This window comes from Odontesthes bonariensis, chromosome 11 (genome assembly GCF_027942865.1).
Source record: "Odontesthes bonariensis isolate fOdoBon6 chromosome 11, fOdoBon6.hap1, whole genome shotgun sequence".
NCBI classification, from domain to species: Eukaryota; Metazoa; Chordata; class Actinopteri; order Atheriniformes; family Atherinopsidae; genus Odontesthes; species Odontesthes bonariensis.
In genome coordinates, this window is record NC_134516.1 from 23,816,855 (window position 1) to 23,834,372 (window position 17,518).

Here is a 17,518-nt window from a genome sequence, read left to right on the forward strand (position 1 = left end):
ATGCAGCAGCTAAGGATACAATGAAAAGCTTTACATCACAAGCGTTCAGTTTAGTCGTTCAACCACTAAATGACTATTTACTTTGGTATAATGCCAAAACTACATTCTAAAATACTCACACTACATGGAAAAGGTCACCTGCGTGAAAGAATATGCAAATATTCGAAGATAAACACAGACTTAAGAGAATATAAAGGTAGAAATAGCGTCTGCGATTGATGGGGCAGCGCGGCCACAGTGAGCTGCATCACAACGTAAACCAACTGGACGCGAGCTCGCGCAATTGGATGAGCATCTGGCTCGCGTTTCCGCCTCTCTCATCATACTAGGCGCTCGCGCCCGTCGTGGATAAGTGCATACGGTTTCGCGCCCCGCTGCCAGTCTCTCTCCCTCACTGAAGCCGAAGATTAACCACATTCGCCACAATGGGAGGAATTTACGCGTAGCTTCCCCCCGCTCCATTTTTTTTTTAAAATTTGAATTGTTTGCGTCGCGTTTTGGGGTTTATTCTCGGCGAAAATGGCGACGGGGGCAGGTTGGCAGCCTCCGTACAACAGCTCGACGAGCAATACCAAATATACCCCTCCACCGACGTCCAGCAGGTTTTACGACGGGAGTTTAACGCTGGAATACACTCAAGACCTGCATTTGAAGATGAGCAAGAAGATAGCACAGCTCACCAAGGTCTGTGGACGTGAATGAATGACGTAGGATGTTTTGGTTAAGTCATTAAGAGCAGGTGTGGATGGAGATGGAGTAGTGCTGTGCAGGTTTGTGTTGGTGCTGATGCAGGAGGGGATGCTATTTGTAAACATAGCCTATTTACATTTTTGGGGATATTTTTTACTTTTACTCTCATGCAGGTTGGCAGGTTTGAATGAAACACTGTTAATTGTATTAGTGCTTCATATTTCACAGCTCTGCATCGTTGCGAGGTTCAGAGGTCACCATTAAACTCGCCCCCCCCCCCCAGGCGAGATTTGCTCTGATACTGAGGCAGTAATAGGAGATTGTCAGTGGTTTTCGTGGAGGTGGTATACTTGCTTAGAAGGAGTTGTTCCTTCTCGGGACACTTGTGACACAATGCTGGCTGGTCGTAAACCTCACTCATGTTTCATTAGTGGATTTCACTCTTTCAGCTCTAAGAGCTTTCCACATGCGCAGAGGATTGTTCCAATGTGACTTCACCCTCTGCCAGGCCACTGTTTAACCAGTGTGTGGGTTTTTTTTTTTTTTTTTTTTTTTACGGCCACAAGGACCTAGAGAAATTATGTAATCTTGGAGGGATGCAGGGAGCTGCTTCTTTGTAGTCTACCTGACACCATAGTAGGATAACGGGATACTGTGGTGTGTTGTGGAGTAGTAAGAGATTTAAGGCGGCAGCTCCATTTACTGCATCTAAGGCGTAAGTCGTAGTCTAATGGTGGATTAAACGTAAATATGACAGTTTATACAGAAAGATCCTGCTGCACAGCGGGAGACAAAAGCAGAAGTGGAAGAAAGGATTTTTACGAAACACTCATGCTAATTGCAGAATTAGGCAGTTTTGTATTTCATCTTTCAGTGGTTGATTAAGGTATTTTGCATTGATGGAGAGACGGTGCTAGAATAAAGGTTCCAAAGGAAGGATTTTAACACTACACAATGATGACAATCCTAAGCTTTTGTTGGTTTTAACCCAACTCACCTCACTGGGTCTTTCAGTGAGTTTTTTTAAAATGTTTTCCTCCTTTTTTTGTGTGTTTGGGAGGTTAGGAGAACTTCAAATGGCGTGAAATTGTCTGTGCTTGTTTCAGCTCTGCGATGGACGTAGTAAACTTTTTCAGTGCGTCAAAAGGCCCCGACTGTCCCACCTTCAATAATGGAAATAGAAGAAGCAGGCGATGAGAGCGTGCCCAGTGGACGTCGGCATTCCACTCACTCTCTTGTAGCAGATCGCTCATATCGACTCGTCTCAATTCAAGCAACCAGCGATGGTTCCTGAATTTGGCTTTGGCTTTGTGAAAGTAGGCCAGTTTTGGCTGACAACGAGCAAACTGTTGACCGATATCTAAATTTGAGCAAGATATCGACCTGGTTCAGTTTCAGCACTCAGACTTTGGCAGTGTATTTGGACCAATTCTGGGGCATCATTCATACCTTACTTTAGCTGATTGTTTTTTTTAATCTGGCTTGTTGATATTGGACTTTTTTGGGAACAAAGCATTGGGATTATCTGCGTAGCAGAATTGCCGATCTATGTGAACAGACTTGCTGCCAAAAATACAAATGTTTGAAACCTGCTTTCAATCACAAATTGTCTCGTAGATCTTTCACTTCACACGACAAACATACTGATCGTATCTTTAAGTGCTTTGTTTGTGACTTTACACTAAAGCTGCAAAGTGACATTAGCGTATGAGGGCAGGCATCAACCTGCAGCAGATTTTAGTTTAATCTGAAGCAGAGATGCTAGTTGATCAGCCCATCCATGGATGAAGAGTGTAGTCCAAAAATTGGCCTGTTTTCAAGCAAATGTAGAAGAAAAATATGAAACATTTCTTTTTTTATGTCACTGCAAACTGAATGTCTGCAACTTCTTGACTTACACGTAGTGAAAAAACATGAACAAACTTTAGTTTCTCCAAATAAATGTAACAAAAGATCCATTGAGGATTATTAGTCAGATCCAACATTTGACAACTGACACTAATTAACCATAACATTAAAACCACCTGCCTAATATGGTGCAGGTTGTCCTTGTTTGCTGAGGTGCGGGATGAAGTGCTTGGTTTTGAGTGATTTGAGTCACTTCCACGTGAATGGCAGAGCTCCAGCGCTCCAGATAATCAGTTTTTATTCACGTACTCACAGCACATATTCCACAATTCCTGTCCAGTGAACAGAAGAAGGAAACCGCAGACGTCAGAAATGGTTGAAAATCAGCCTGTCAAGACTATGTATCAATTTGCGGTCGCTTAAAGTGTTTCCGAATGTTGCTCTGCTCTAATAAAATCACCCCCCAAGTAACTTTAAGGCAGCAACTGTGGAGTGAATTTAGCTTTACTTACATGAACAGTGATGTCCCATAGAGTGTTAGAAGCGGCACAATGTCAACCTTTCCCTGAACAGGACGGATCACAAACATATTTTTTAAAACTAAAACTCTGGACCAGTTTATCTTTAATGTCTGCAGTTTAGATGCCTATACTACCTGCACGGCCGTTGAGTAGCTGTGATCAACTTTTCAAAAGGATGAGTCCGCAAACAAAAGCTTCTGACCTGAATAATGTTACCTGGAGGTAAAGCTTTACTTTACCTCCAGGCAAACCACTCTGCAGCAAGTATTAAAAGGGAAGCTCTTGGTCATTGATATAAATGTAATATACAGAAATGAAAGGGCAGATAAACTGTATCTGCTCTTGAAAAACACAAGAGACATCACTCGCTGAGATAACACTGTTCGCCTAAAGATGTCGGTAAATGATGAGTCTTGTTCATATAGTAAAACTGCAAATCCACGAAATGATCATTTTAAATATTTTCTTAACTTCTTAGAAATTCACAATTGCTCCTCTGAGTTTAGCTCATTTAAATGGAAGCGCACCGACAGTTCTTTCTGGCATCGGGATTGCAGGCATTTAATTGGGCTGCATGTTGGGTTAAAAATGAAAAAACACCTGAAAACTACAAAAGGACACGAGTTAAGACGAGCTCTTAGACTCAGGCTGTTTTGCATTGCTTTAAGGTGAAACAGAAAAACTCGATCCAGTTACTTCAGATCAAGGGACACTTGTTATTTTCTATCTTAAAATCGCAGAATTCACTCTAAGTGCCTTTGTTCTTGCTCTGTGTTTCTGTATTTCAGAGATTGTGATGTATTGTAGCGATGCTCGGGGAGGAAAGCGTGTGCTCTGAGTGTGCTTGGAGCATCCGAGCAGCACAACAATAACAGAAGGAACAGGTGCCTTTCAAAGGGGACACAGTATATGTGGTGTGCGTTTTTAGTGAACTGGTAATGGAGGCCGCACCTCATTGCATGTCTGGCGAAGGAAAACATTGGACTTGAAGATCAATTGTCGAGGGATCCCATTAAGACTGCAACACCTCAGAGAGTCAGGCTTTCATTAATCCTTTAATTACCGAATATGATGATAATCCTCTGAAAACGAGGAGAGCAGGGCGACAGAGTTTTGTTTAGTGCCAAATTCTGCAGTTGTTCCTCAGATATTAGTGGCCTTTTTTTGTCTGGCTCGATCAATAGCCATCGACTTTGGCCTCAGAAACGTCCCTCCTGAGTGCCCTATTGTCATTTTCCCCATCGTTCCACATTCATCCTGCACAGAGCAGCTCTGCGTATGACATCTTGATGATAAAAGGACTCAGACTGTGAAGCTGGCTTATGATTGGCCTTTTTGAAGAAGATTTGCTATTGGCCGGTCCTTTGCCCACCACCATTGACGGACGCATAGTCCAGTTTGACTGATTACATGTCCAGAATCGATCCTAATGCTAATTGAGGGGGAACTTAGCTGAAAAGCTTAATGTGGTTCTTTCGGTAGGTTTCTGCTTTCCATAATCATTTAAGTCTACCTCCACTTTGAGGAATAAAATGACAAAGAAAGAAATTTGATCTTTGGCATTTTTAAAATATGATTAAGGCAAGTAAATTATCGTCTTAAAAATGAACCAACTTGGCTCAATCTATTGGGATGTCTTAACTTGAGAAGGTCATACATAAACCTAAGACTCTTCTTTGCTATATGTGGTTATATTTATCTTCATGCAAGCCTTGCATCTATTCCGCTTGGGACTATACAACAAAGCAAACCTGAAATAGATTAGAGGTTGACTAATTAATAGGTCGGTCGATCAATTGGGCTTATTTTTGACATTTTGTCAGTAATTAGCATTGGCCAACGCCTTAGCATACTAAATCTTTTAACAGGCAGGGACATCTGTGAGCATGCAGTGTAGCCGCTGTTGCAACACAGACAGTAAATGAAGTATGAGACATGTGATGCAGCCCCTTGTGTCAGTCGAACTGCCATGCTACCGATGTTCTAGATCAGCACGTATTTACGTGAACTGGCGACCTTCAGCAGACGGCGCTGATGGTTGCCGGTAGCTACAACAGCTGTCGGTTAACCCAAATAGATAAATTGTTGAGACGTGCCGTTTTGATTGTTGATGGAGCCCTTGTAGAGTAAACTCATACAAGAAATATTCAGTCACATTTAAACTGCTTTCCTTGAATTACCCAGTGCACTTGGATTTGTGCTCTTTTCTCAAGGCCAGTAATCAAGGCCACGATTTATGGGTCCCAACTAAAGTCATATGCACTGCATCACTGTGTGTTACTGCAGTGGCTGCAGGCTGTTGAGTTTCCTTTCGGCTTGTTTAGGTTTTGAGCCTCAGACTATAGAGTTTCCTTCTTTCTTCAACAAAGAAGGCAAGATTTGCTCGAGGTTTCTTTTTCTGCTGCTGTGAATGTTAATCGGCTTGTCGCAGCTTGTACGGCTGCACCTGTCTTCTTGACAGATGCCAATAACAATCCGTTAAATCAGATCTGGCTCCTTGTGCAGTGGAAAGGACACATTTCACACCACATTTGTAAGCAGCTGCAGCATCCCCCACACGTTTCTGTGGAGAACGGAAAACTTCACATTCACATTCATCGTTTTCTGGTCAGGCTTTTACTTTATCAAAAGCAGCACACAATGGGGCCATTTTGACAAGTGTCTGCATTGAAAATAAGTGTCAGTCATTCTACAGTTTCTGTCAGAAAATAATGGACAAATACTCCAGGAGCTCCAGATGATGTCTTAAAACTTTTTAGCTTAGCTGAATAATTAATGATATATCATACATTAACAAATCAAGTCTATGAACACTATTAAATCCCCTAAGAAAGTTTTCCTCATTGCAGAATTTGGCTGCCCCTTTGAATTGTTTTAAGAGAAAAGTGTGCTGCGAAAGATTATTTATGGAAAGCCAGCTTCACCCCAAACGGTGATGTGAGGTATCATCATTCCTCGGAGACTGAGAAACAAAGCAGAAAAAGAGACTGGAGAGAGGAGAGGAGAGGAGATGAAGAACAAAAAGTGGGGGAGATAAAAGGATGAGAGAAGAGGGAGGGTGCAGAGACGGAGATGAAAGCAGCAGGCACACCAGCGTCATTAAAATGATCATGTATAATTGAAGGAACATGGCTGACTTAATGCTGGAGAACTGAAAGAATAGATGTCTAAAATCTGCCTTCCTGAAATGCTGACAAAATGTCCACCGAGCATCAAACGTTCTAGTTGTGACCGTCACCAGGCAAACAAAACGAGCCATTTACTTCGATCTTACTTTACAGTTGTAAAGGCTGAGTCCATCTTGTTTGTTTAGGATCAAGCTGAGTTTAGCTGTGATGAGCACTGACCTGATTGTGCAGCAAAGTTGCCTTCTCCTCCTCTGATCCCAGCGACCAGAACTAATTTGTGGAAACACGAGTGCTTCAGTGTATCGACGGCAGAGTGCTTGCCTTAAATAGGTAACGGCTGCTGAAATATGAAATAATGTGGAGTACAAACAAGGAGGCTCGTTGTGGGACTGAAAGGTCCTCAGAGAGGAGGCCCACATTGCTTTTAGAGACAGTTGTCGGATTTCTCCTTGTTGTTTCTGTTCTGCATTTAGAAGATATGAATAAAGAAAAGGTGCGTGGAAAGTGTTGCTCACTTGGTTTGTTATCTGACATGAAGAAGACTTGACGCGTGTAAGGAGGGAATGGAAACAACTTTGCAAATCTTTTCCGACCAGGGGCCTGTACTATGGAGCAGAATGAGTGGTAAGGATGAAATCATGAAGGTTCATTTAATAAAATACACAATCAGACATTGTCAGATCCAGAGTCATAGAACCTGGGTTGACAAGTTGATAAACAGCGTCATAGCACCACTTAGAGAAATCTCTGTTGGGTTAATTTAGCGGGATCGCCTGAAGATAGAGTTACGGGTCTGAGCTGGCAAACAGCAAACGCATGTAATCGATTTCCGTCTGCCCGTATATGATATAATTTCACAGATATTCCCAAAGATTAGAGCAATTCCTTAAAGCTGCAGTCTGCAGGATTTGTTGTTGTCATACGTAAAGTCCTAATTTTTGGCATTTTAAGAGTTTACATGATCTATCAGAACGCTTGAAGTTGAAAACGGTGACCTCCGTAGTCGCAAAATGCAAGAAATGCTTATTTTTTAACCGAAAAATAAAAAGTTATTCAACTTCCTGTCCCGCCCCATCAAAACACATGAGAACTCGTGCACGTCTACGTGCACGCCAGATGCGCGTACACGACTCCTCATTCATCAACTCACCTGTCATTTGCGATCATGGAAGACACAGTAAGTAGACTAGCCCGTAATGAAGTTCAATAGTCCAGATAAATAAGCGTTGGGACGAGCCTACCTTGTATCGCGCGTGCACAATCGGTGATTGACAGGCAGCAGAGCCCAGCTCGTAACCTGATTGGTTACCTTTTACCGGTCCGGTCTGCAATTTTGTAAACAAACCTGCTGGCTTTGGAGGGACCTAGCGGGACATATAGGGGACCTAGAGAACTCATTTTTTTTGTATTGGGGTATTTAATGTACTACTTTCAGAATCCCCGGACAGTTCCAGGCATTATGCTTGAAAAAGAGTTGCAGACTGCAGCTTTAAGAAGAGCTCTCCATTTTCTTCTTGTGGAGGTCCACCACAGCGTCGGGTTACTCGGGGAGACAAGTGCTGGCAGTTTTTTCTAATGTGTGTGTAAATTGCCAATGAAAATTAAAAAAAAGAAAAAACACATTAAAAACAGCGTTGGGAATGATCTGAAAGCAAAATTCTATTAATAAATGAGGCCCCATGAAGTTCAATGAAAAAAACAGTTGCTGTATCGTCAGTGTCACAGTTAAGGGTCACGGTTTAAACCACTGTCTCATTACAAATGGATGTTTTATATTTACCATATATAAGAGCTGTGTACAGTGTTCATCACTTGTAGCCTAATGAATGCTAGTTCTCGTAGCAGCAGGCCTGTGATTTAGTTGACGATGGTTGAATATTAGCTGCTCAACAGAGCCTTCATATTGGCAGAATCGTAATCTGTTTTAAGCTCCTGCATATCATTTACCTCCAGCACCTACACAGAAAACTGCATATATTTCTGGGAGGCAGCGCAAGCATGACTGACAGATGTTATTCACTGCTGGTGCCACAGCGAGAAGAGAGAGATGGCCCATATGCTGGATTGAAATAAAGCGTGTTTGTGTTTGCACAGGAATGCTCCTTTTGCAGCAAGTTGATTCTTTTCACATTTGCTTTCAGAGATCTTTGTTGTGTTGTGACGTCTCGACTGAGCTGGCTTTGTATGCAGTGTAATCCTGCCTCTGTTCTTTTCCTTGAACGACTTTTTCTTCCTTGTGCTTCTTATTCAGACAAACACAGAAGACTTGAGGAAAAGGAGGCGGGCGTGTTTTACAGCAGCTGCTGTGAATGCAAAGCATCTTCTGTCTTTAATCAGAGCGTGAACTATATTTCTCCCTTTTCCCGATGTTATTGATATTGATTATTTTTTTTAGCACTTACGCTGCAGAGCAGATCTTTTCTTCATTGTAGAACTATTGATCTTGTGTTGTAGCAGTTAGCAAGTCTTTTCATTCCCATCTTCATTTTGCCATCTCCCCCTTTCTCCAGGTAATTTATGCTCTCAACACCAAAAACGACGAGCACGAGGAGGAAATCGAGTCTCTGAAAGAAGCCCACGAGGACGAGGTATTGACTCCACAATGCACCAAAAGCTATGATTATATGGAGACAAGTGTTGTGTAACTGATATTGCAGCAATATAGACAAGTGATATGGATAATGCAAACACGTCTTAGCAAGAAGCCAAGTTGTCAATCGCCTGGTGAGGTTTCCCCCTGAGCATTTTCAGTACTTAGTAATTCTCAGTGTGCTGCAGTCGGATGATGGGCTACGTTTTGTGGCACTGAAGGCAGCAGGTCAGCATTACGCCGTCCAGGATGCAAGTTTTTGTTATACAAATCTGGAAAAAAACCAACAAAAAAAAAAACTAAACAACTCAATGGCCCTCATTTATCAAGCCGTCGTAGAAAGCATCGTATATATGAGCGGAGAACTCGTCGTACGCAGAGGCTCAAGTGAGATTTACAGAACATGCGTACCACACCAATCCCATCGTAAGACCGAGCGGCTGTTGATAAATCTGGCGGCTGAAATCCATCGTAATAATCCTAACCACGCCTTCTACAAAAGGGGGTTAAGAGGCCGCACCTCTGGAATTTGCGACATGGATAGACGAAAGGCGGCAAAGAAACGCTGTCAACGCTGTTGACAGCTGGGCGGCTGTCAACAGCGTTGGTGATGTAAATTGCAGACCGGACGAGTTATGTATTTTCCCCTACTGTGATGGTCAATAAAATGTGATAAACTCCAGATTAAATTAAATCTAAAATTGAACGATGTTTTACTTTTTCTCCAATAAGATCAGGAAGAAGTGGTCCGATATGAAATTTGCAGCTCTCCGACGCAGCATGTCACAAACGGAGGGGGGGGGCTCCGATCCAGGTTTGGATTTGAGTGCCTTGGAGGAGAGGGTGGCTGGCCTGATCGGAGCTACGTCTTTGCGTATGCGCAGTGTTAAAGCGCCTCTCCTGTACGACTCATGAGCCACTCATCATTTTCCCGAAAAAAATCCTGCCGGTCCCGGAACACTCTCTCGCACCTGATGCGCGCGTTCAGGTCCTCTAAACAAAGCCAGATCTGCCATAGTTTCGCCATTACCGCGCCGCTAGAATCACCTCTTAAATAGGCGGTTGAATAATGAGCCATCACTCTTCCAATTACGGAGTTGTACTTGTTTAATTTTTTTATTTATTTAATTTGCGTTTATGTTTATATTTATGTTGAAGTCAAATAAAACATGGGCCTTCTTTGAAGTGATAAGTCTGTCATTTTAACCTAGGGATTTGTTGTGACTCCTGAGGCACGCACTAGTGACGCTGCTGTTTATGTATGCTATTGCAGTCACCGCAAGTCAAAATGGAAAAGTGCGTACACGGCTTCAGACCTGTCGTGGCGATTTCATCTTTCCTGCGCTCACGATGGATTTGATAAATGCCAACCTTTGCGCAGAAAAGAACGTACACACGACCTACGCATGTTTTTCGTCTTACGCAAGTTTGATAAATGAGGGCCATTGTGTTTCCTGCATTTACCTCGACTTTTGTATCTTTGCAGCCCATATGACCCAAGATATTTCATGTTTTGTCTCGTTAACATCATTGTATGTGTTGATACGTGTCATTTTCAAACTTTACTGTGCAAAGAAGAAGTCTCGTGTTAACTTTTTTTCCAGGGAGCATGTGGACTTCTCTTTACTCGGACCATCACACAGTGGAAACATATAATATGGTCAGACAAGAGAATTCTTGGATCTTTTTTTGGAACAAACCCCTTCAGACTGTTTTTTTTTTTTTTTTCAAAAAGAGTCAAAAGACAAAATAACACTTGATCATTTGGTGTCCTCAATGCCAGAACGTCCTTTAAGTGTCAACATTACAAAGTGGTACAAAATTTACTGACCCAACTATTTTTCGGTAGTGTTGTTGGTCTGAAATACAAAAAAAACTAAACCTTTATTTAAATATTTTTGTATTTACTGTCCCAACTTTTTCTGATTTAGGGTTAAATTTTGGGGGAAGGTGCTCCCACACCGAGAGATTTTTTTTATGCCGTTATCTGCTTCACTTTAATTACAATTTTGTGTGCATTTATTGTTTAGCTATTATTCTCGCTATAACTAGTTACAGGTGCTACATTTGCAGTCTGTAGCTTGAGTCGTAAACACTGAGAAGGTGTGATGAACCATCTCATCTCTGCCTGCCTCAAACAAATCTTCAAACCCAATGAGGCTGCTGCAGAAGAAATGTTCTCAAAAGCCCACAGCAGCTGCAAGAACATTAGTTACGTCTCAGGGAAAGCTCCTCTAGATTTTTACTCGGATGATACATTATGGTGGATCATCCACCTACAAATACCAGTAATTACACAGTATATCTTTTTCCCTTTTTGTTAAGTTTAGCCACAGATCAACACCTGTAATCCACAGTGGCTGGCAGTTTTTTTTGTTTTTTTTTTTTTTTAGGGTACAAGACATGGACCTGGTTGAAATATAATTTACACTGATTCACATTTCTTTCAGAGAGAAGCTTTAAAATACCCTCGAATGTCTTGTTTATGGAATTAGTCATTTTTGTCAAATGCCGTATTTTCAAAGCAAGACATTTCTCCCCCGCCAACACATCCTGCAGGCAGCAGTGTTACCCAGTTTGAATAATTCAAACATTTTTCTACAAAATAATTAAAAGCATTTTTATAGAGCTTTTTGTGTTGCAGTGCACTGTGCAATTTCCCATTTCCAACAATACTTTAAAAAAAAACCTCACAAACATTCACTCCAGAACAACTCGACAATCTAAGCTGCTTCATATCCCGCTCTGTTGTACCACTGGAGCACAGTTTTCCATCAAATATAAAGGTGTAACTTTATGGAACAAGTATATTCACCTGACAAACAGCTCTCCCTCCCTACCCATCTATAAAAGGAAATTAAAAGATCACCTGTACTCTATGGGACTGTCTTAATACTTTTTCTTCTCTTTTTTGTTTTTTGTTGCCATTGCAATTTAGTCTTTTGATTTATTGTAATTTATTTCTTGAGTCATTGCTTGATTATTGATTTTTATGATGTTGTTTTTATTCTTTGTTTTTTTTCTCTCTCTCATTAATCCATTTGTTGTTTTATCCTGATAAGGTACATTTAATTTTGTTTATTTATCTTAATGCTGAGGTTCTCGATAAGCCCTCCCAGGGTTTCTAACTTCTCCAGCACTGATTCACTGCAGCTTGTCATTTATTATCTATTGTATATATATTTATTTATTTATTTTATTCTATATCTTTCTTTTATGTGATATACTCTTGTTTGTAATGTTTTATTAAAGTGCAAACAAACAATAATAAATAAACAATGATGTAGCTGATCATGCCAAAGTCAACTCTCATGCCCACGTTGGTCTCAGAAACCTATTATCTCTGCTGCATTTAAGATGGTTTGTTTCCTCTCGCTCAGGTCCAACACATTGTGACAGAAACCAGAGACAAGATAATGCAGTACAAAAGCAAAATGGCGGACGAGGCGGACCTGAGGCGGCGACTGGCCAGTCTGGAGGAATCTGTCGAACTCCACGAGCACATGAAGAGACAGGTCGTTTACTGCCGCCAGGCACCACAGAGACTTCATACGGCTGTTGGTTGTGCTCAGTGAGGCTTTGCCTCGTACATTCATAGAGCTTCACAGATGCATTTATTACATTGGCATTCTCTCTCTTTTTTTAATGCTATTCTCTACATGTCATGTTGTGTCGCAGGTCTCAAGTTTAAAAAAAGGAAAAAAAAAAGTAATTATCTTCGTGTAAATTGATTTATCTCTACTTATGATTATAACGGTTAAATGCATCAAAATGTTGCTGTAATCCAAATCACGTTTTGTTACCATCAGGCTTTAGCAGAGTTCGAGATGTACAGACAGAGAATGGAGGACTCGCAGCTCTGCACTGAGGCCCAGCACACACAGAGAGTGGTTTCTATGAGTAGAGAGGTAAGGATTTACACAAAAAACACTGCTCGTGAAGTAAAACTTGGCATGCTTGAAGATTATTTGCATCGTGTAGTCCATGCACAATTAGCCCAGTGATATTTAAGTTGAATAAGACAGATGAGGACAGAGAGGATTCAGCATGAAACTCGGGTTATATCAATATTTAATAGTGGCATCTGCTTTAGCTGTGGTACAGTGTGCCGAATATGTGACTCGTATCACTGATCCACTGATATATTTAACTTCTTACGTTATGTTGAACAAATGAATATGTTGGTATCGTGTTCTCTGCCATAGAGCTGGTATTCCACACTGTGTGTGACACTTTGTTGACACTTTGGTAAATATGTAGTCCTTATTATCCAATACAGTGTTAGAATAGAATTTGACCACTTTCACACAAGTGTCACACAGCAGCATTATACCAGAGGTCAAAAATGAGAAGCTATTTGCCTTTCAGCACTGTGTTACAAGCAGCCTTTCACGAAGATATATAATTTGTTCCCATTTATTTAGCTGCATCTATGAAAAATACCAAAAATAACACAGTTTGACAGATTTGTGCACCAACAAGGTGATTCCCAAAGAGCAATTAGCTGAAAAACTTACAAAAAAAGAGGACAAAAGATGAAGATTCAGACCTAAAACTACAGCAGATGAACAGTATCTGAAAGTGATGTTCTTTGGAATCGGGGATTAAAATCCATCAAAGACCTGAGAGATGCATCTGGACCTTCAGCTGATCCATCTACTGTTCACTGAAGCTTCGTCAGAAATGGGCTCCACGGATGGGTGGCTGTCAAGATGCCATTCTTAAAGGAGAACTGCAGTATTTTACACATTAAGCCTCTTTTATGAGTCGTCTACAATGTTTTAGAACCCCCCTCACCGCTTTTTTGATGTTTACTGCTGTCTCCGGTATTTGCCTAATTATGATTCATCTCAACCTTCTTCAGAACGGCAAGTCATGCGCATGTACAAAAAGGTCCGTAAAAGCACCATAAACGTCCGTTTTCAAAATCATCAACTCACCGGAGTGGTTACTGGTGTGCACTGGTAATCCATATCAAATTTGGTTGCGAAAAGTTGCTTCTGTCGTGTTTTATTTGACATTTTGTACTGGATGTTCGTTGATATTACTCCGCCACCGCTAAGAAAATAGTGCGAGCATGAACGAGCTGCCAAATAAAACACGACAGAAGCAACTTTTTGCAACGAAATTCGATATGGATTACCAGTGCACACCAGTAACCACTCCGGTGAGTTGATGATTTTGAAAACGGACGTTTATGGTGCTTTTACGGACCTTTGTAGACATGCACATGACTTGCCGTTCTGAAGCAGGTTGAGAAGAATCAAAATTAGGCAAATACCGGAGACGGCAGTAAACATCAAAAAAGCGGTGAGGGGGGTTCTAAAACATTGCAGACGACTCAGAAAAGAGGCTTAATGTTGAAAATACCGCAGTTCCCCTTTAAAGGCATGGTAGGTAATCCTGTTCAGAAACACATTTTGTAATACTGGGTGAAATGGTCCGTCTATCCTGAGAGAAATCTACACAAGATGTATTTAGAAAAAGGGACGAAAATAATCAGACCTCTGTGGCAGCTGCAGGACTGAGAAAAAGCTGACCAATCCGAGATCAGCGGGACGCTGATCTCGGATTGGTCGCCTACAAAAAACCAATCAGATGCCTCTGCTTTCTGCCTACGCCCCCCTCTGCCGGCTCCCTGCTCCATGTGCGCATGCGGTTCCACCGGCTTTGGATGAAGCACTGACGGAATGGGGAGGGGGGGGTGGAGCTTAGAGGAGTGGACACTTTCGAATCTTGCTAGCTCTCTTGCTAGCTCTCTAGGATTACCTACCATAGCTTTAAGGAAGAGAAACTTCCTTTTTAGTTAAACTTCATTAGAATTCAGCAAAGTAGCATTATTTTAAAGCGAGGAAGAGGAGTATTTATGTACACAACACCTGCCACGTAACTATGTAAAGTGAAACCTTTGAACGATTTATTCGCTTTTCACTCATAGCTGAACATCGAGCCAATCAGCGCTGATCGCAGACTGTATAAAAAAATAAATAATAATAAATCATATCATGTCATGTGTCATATCATGTAATCACGGCACAGTTTCATGTACTTTTGTCTGAATACTCCAGGCATGGAAGAGCATCTGAACTATGTTTAGATGTGGCTTTGTCATTGCTTTATCTATGTTGGAATCGGTGTTTATCAGCCTTGGTCTTGTCCCTTGTCTTCCTTTTACCCACTACCTTATGTCTGCTTCCAGCTCGATCTTTTTCAACAATCTGAAAGAGCCTGCCAGCATCACATCACATGACATCACATCGTGTTGCATTTTTCCATCTTTTTTTCAAACTCTCAGCACTTCTGATTTAACAGGAAACTTTGATTGCTGACGTTTGGACGAATCGAGTCGTAGAGAACTTTGAAGTTTTTGTTTTGACGCAAGATAAATGACCAAAAATGCCCGATGTGACCTATTACGGAAGGTTTCAACTTCTCCTGTAACAGGGTTTAACTCGGCAGTTGGAGATAGGTGTGTCTCACAACGCATAAACGTGTGAAAGAGAATAGATTATGTTTCGTGGTTTCAATAGGTGGAAGAGATGCGTCGGGATTTTGAGGAGAAGCTGCGAGCTTTCAGCCAGGCTCAGGCCCAGTTTGAGGCAGATAAACGGCGAGCGCTGGAGGAGCTGAGGGCCACTCACCTGCAGGAGGTGGAGGAACTCCACAACAACCAGCAGAACCAAAGCGCCACCTCCACCGAAGACCAGGAGAAACTGGCCGAGCTTCATAGACAAGAGGTGGGAGACGAGTATGAGAGACGGGAAGATAGATGTGTTGTTTAAGAGCTGAACTTCGTTTGACGCATGTGTTTTAGGGTCTTTTGTGGGAAGTTCACACAGCAAGTTACTCTGTGGGGTAATTGCTGTTTTTGAGGCTTTCTGATCCAAAATTCAAGACAATTTTGGACTGTTTTGTTGGTGCTGTTGGTTTATGAGCAAAATGTAAAACCAGTGGTAATAACCTGGCCATAGATCTTTCTTGCATGTCATCCTCTTATGTTCCTGTCATTTTTACTTTCCTCAACTATTTCCTGTCAAACGTAATACATTTTCAAAGACTACCCTTAACAAAAGAACTAATCGGATAAAAACATTTAATGGAAAACGAGCACAAAGAAATGCAAAGTTGGCAGTTTCTTTTTTGCCTAAATGCATTCTTGGCAGCTTTGAGTTACTGATCTTCTGAGTAACAACATAAAGAGTCGCTGTCCTTTTATCCATCTTTGTGTAGGTGGAGGCATTGATGGAGAGAGTTGAGGAGCTAGCAAAGGACAAAGTCCGTATGGTGGAGGAGTATGAGTCCAAACTGGGCAAGGCTCAGGAATATTATGAGAGAGAGCTGGAGGCCATGAGGAGAACACACCAGCTCACCACTGAGAACCTGCTGGCCTGGAAGAGGACTGAGGTAAAACCACAATGCAATAAAAACAAGAACCGAGTAACCACGGCAACCATAGCAAATAAACTGTACAAAACGTACCCGGTGGTCACTTTGTCACGGTAGCGACGGTCCTCTGTGTCTGCTCGTGTTAAGGTCGAGCTCCGTAAGGAGTTCCAAGCTCAGGAAGTGGCGCTGCAGCGTTCACTGTCCAAGCTGAGGAGTGAGCTTCAGAAAGCCCAGGAGGAAGCGCGGGAGAACCGAGACAAGACCAACAGACTGCAAACATCGCTGGCCAACGCCGAGGGAACCATTAAGGTGTGTGATTGCTGCTGGATTGCTCGGCTGAACAGATGGATGAAAACAGTGATTTTTGTTTGAATTAGACGAATATGAAACTGATTCTGATTACCCAGACAACTCAACTCAGATTTTTATGCGATGACCCGAACACAGTACTATCGTAGCTGCTAAATGTAGCTATTTGCAGTATTTCCAGAAAGGAAGACACTGTACGAGAGTCTTCCTTTAGTTTGAAGTTGGGTAGAAAGTGAGCTAAATTGAATGAGAAACAGTTTCTGAGAAAGACGACGAAAATAAAAGCCTCAGGGTAAAATCTGTTTCCAGGAGTCTGAAAGTGGTGGGGAAAGGCAATATAGTCTACACTAATTGACCTGCATGCAAATCAGTCCAGAGCAGTTCACTTGCATTGCTGCAGCATAACTGCGCATACACGCACGTGTTTCTGTGTGTGTGCTTTCAGAATCTGCACAAACAGCTTGAAGAAGCCATCCAGGATGGAGAGATCTGGGTGATGCAGCTGAAGGACACCGAGTATGAACTGGAGTGCAGCAGGGAACGAGTTCAGCAGCAGGCTACTGAAATCCTCCACAAAGCCAGTAAGATGGGCCTCTACATTTGGAGCTTCTATAGAATAGTGTACTGAGCTGATGTTTTTGCACATCTGTTGAAGCGGGGGGAGGTCAAACTGGGTCTTACTTGTCCACTCTTACTAACATAGCACCTTTTTAAAAACAAAAGAAAAAAGCAACAAAGTCTTATACAATAAATACATCAGAACTTGCTGAATGAGTGTGTCTGATACCTGAAGGAAGTTCTGGCAAAGGTTCTATAACTCACAGGTAGCCAGTGAGGGGAAGTGAATGTTTTAATGTGGTCACTTTTTTTCTTAGTCCCTTTTAAAAGCCTGGCAGCGGTTGAAAGTAATACCCATGTTGTTCGATTCTTTTCTAACTTGATTAGATAAGACACCTAGACTCAAGGAGGTATTGTTAATACTGATAGAGCTGGGCCCACGGGGGCTAATTATAACAGCATCTGATGGAATAATTCTGCTGCAGGAA

General features: G+C 41.8%; 1 protein-coding gene across 5 annotated transcripts in view; it reads left to right on the forward strand.

Moving 5' to 3' along the window:
* The first annotated feature begins 341 nt into the window (after positions 1–341).
* Positions 342–17,518, forward strand: part of LOC142391863 (protein FAM184A-like) — a 56,923-nt gene continuing 39,746 nt past the window's right edge. For 2 of the 5 annotated variants that reach the window (XM_075478040.1, XM_075478038.1), the window contains exons 1-9: positions 342–684; positions 8,698–8,775; positions 12,158–12,292; positions 12,456–12,485; positions 12,587–12,685; positions 15,308–15,514; positions 16,008–16,181; positions 16,311–16,472; positions 16,918–17,053. In XM_075478040.1, coding sequence (XP_075334155.1) covers positions 520–684; positions 8,698–8,775; positions 12,158–12,292; positions 12,456–12,485; positions 12,587–12,685; positions 15,308–15,514; positions 16,008–16,181; positions 16,311–16,472; positions 16,918–17,053 — 1,186 coding nt within the window. In that variant the 5' untranslated portion in view covers positions 342–519. The remainder of the gene's footprint in view (positions 685–8,697; positions 8,776–12,157; positions 12,293–12,455; positions 12,486–12,586; positions 12,686–15,307; positions 15,515–16,007; positions 16,182–16,310; positions 16,473–16,917; positions 17,054–17,518) is intronic. The other 3 variants (XM_075478042.1, XM_075478039.1, XM_075478041.1) reach the window with 2 other exon arrangements.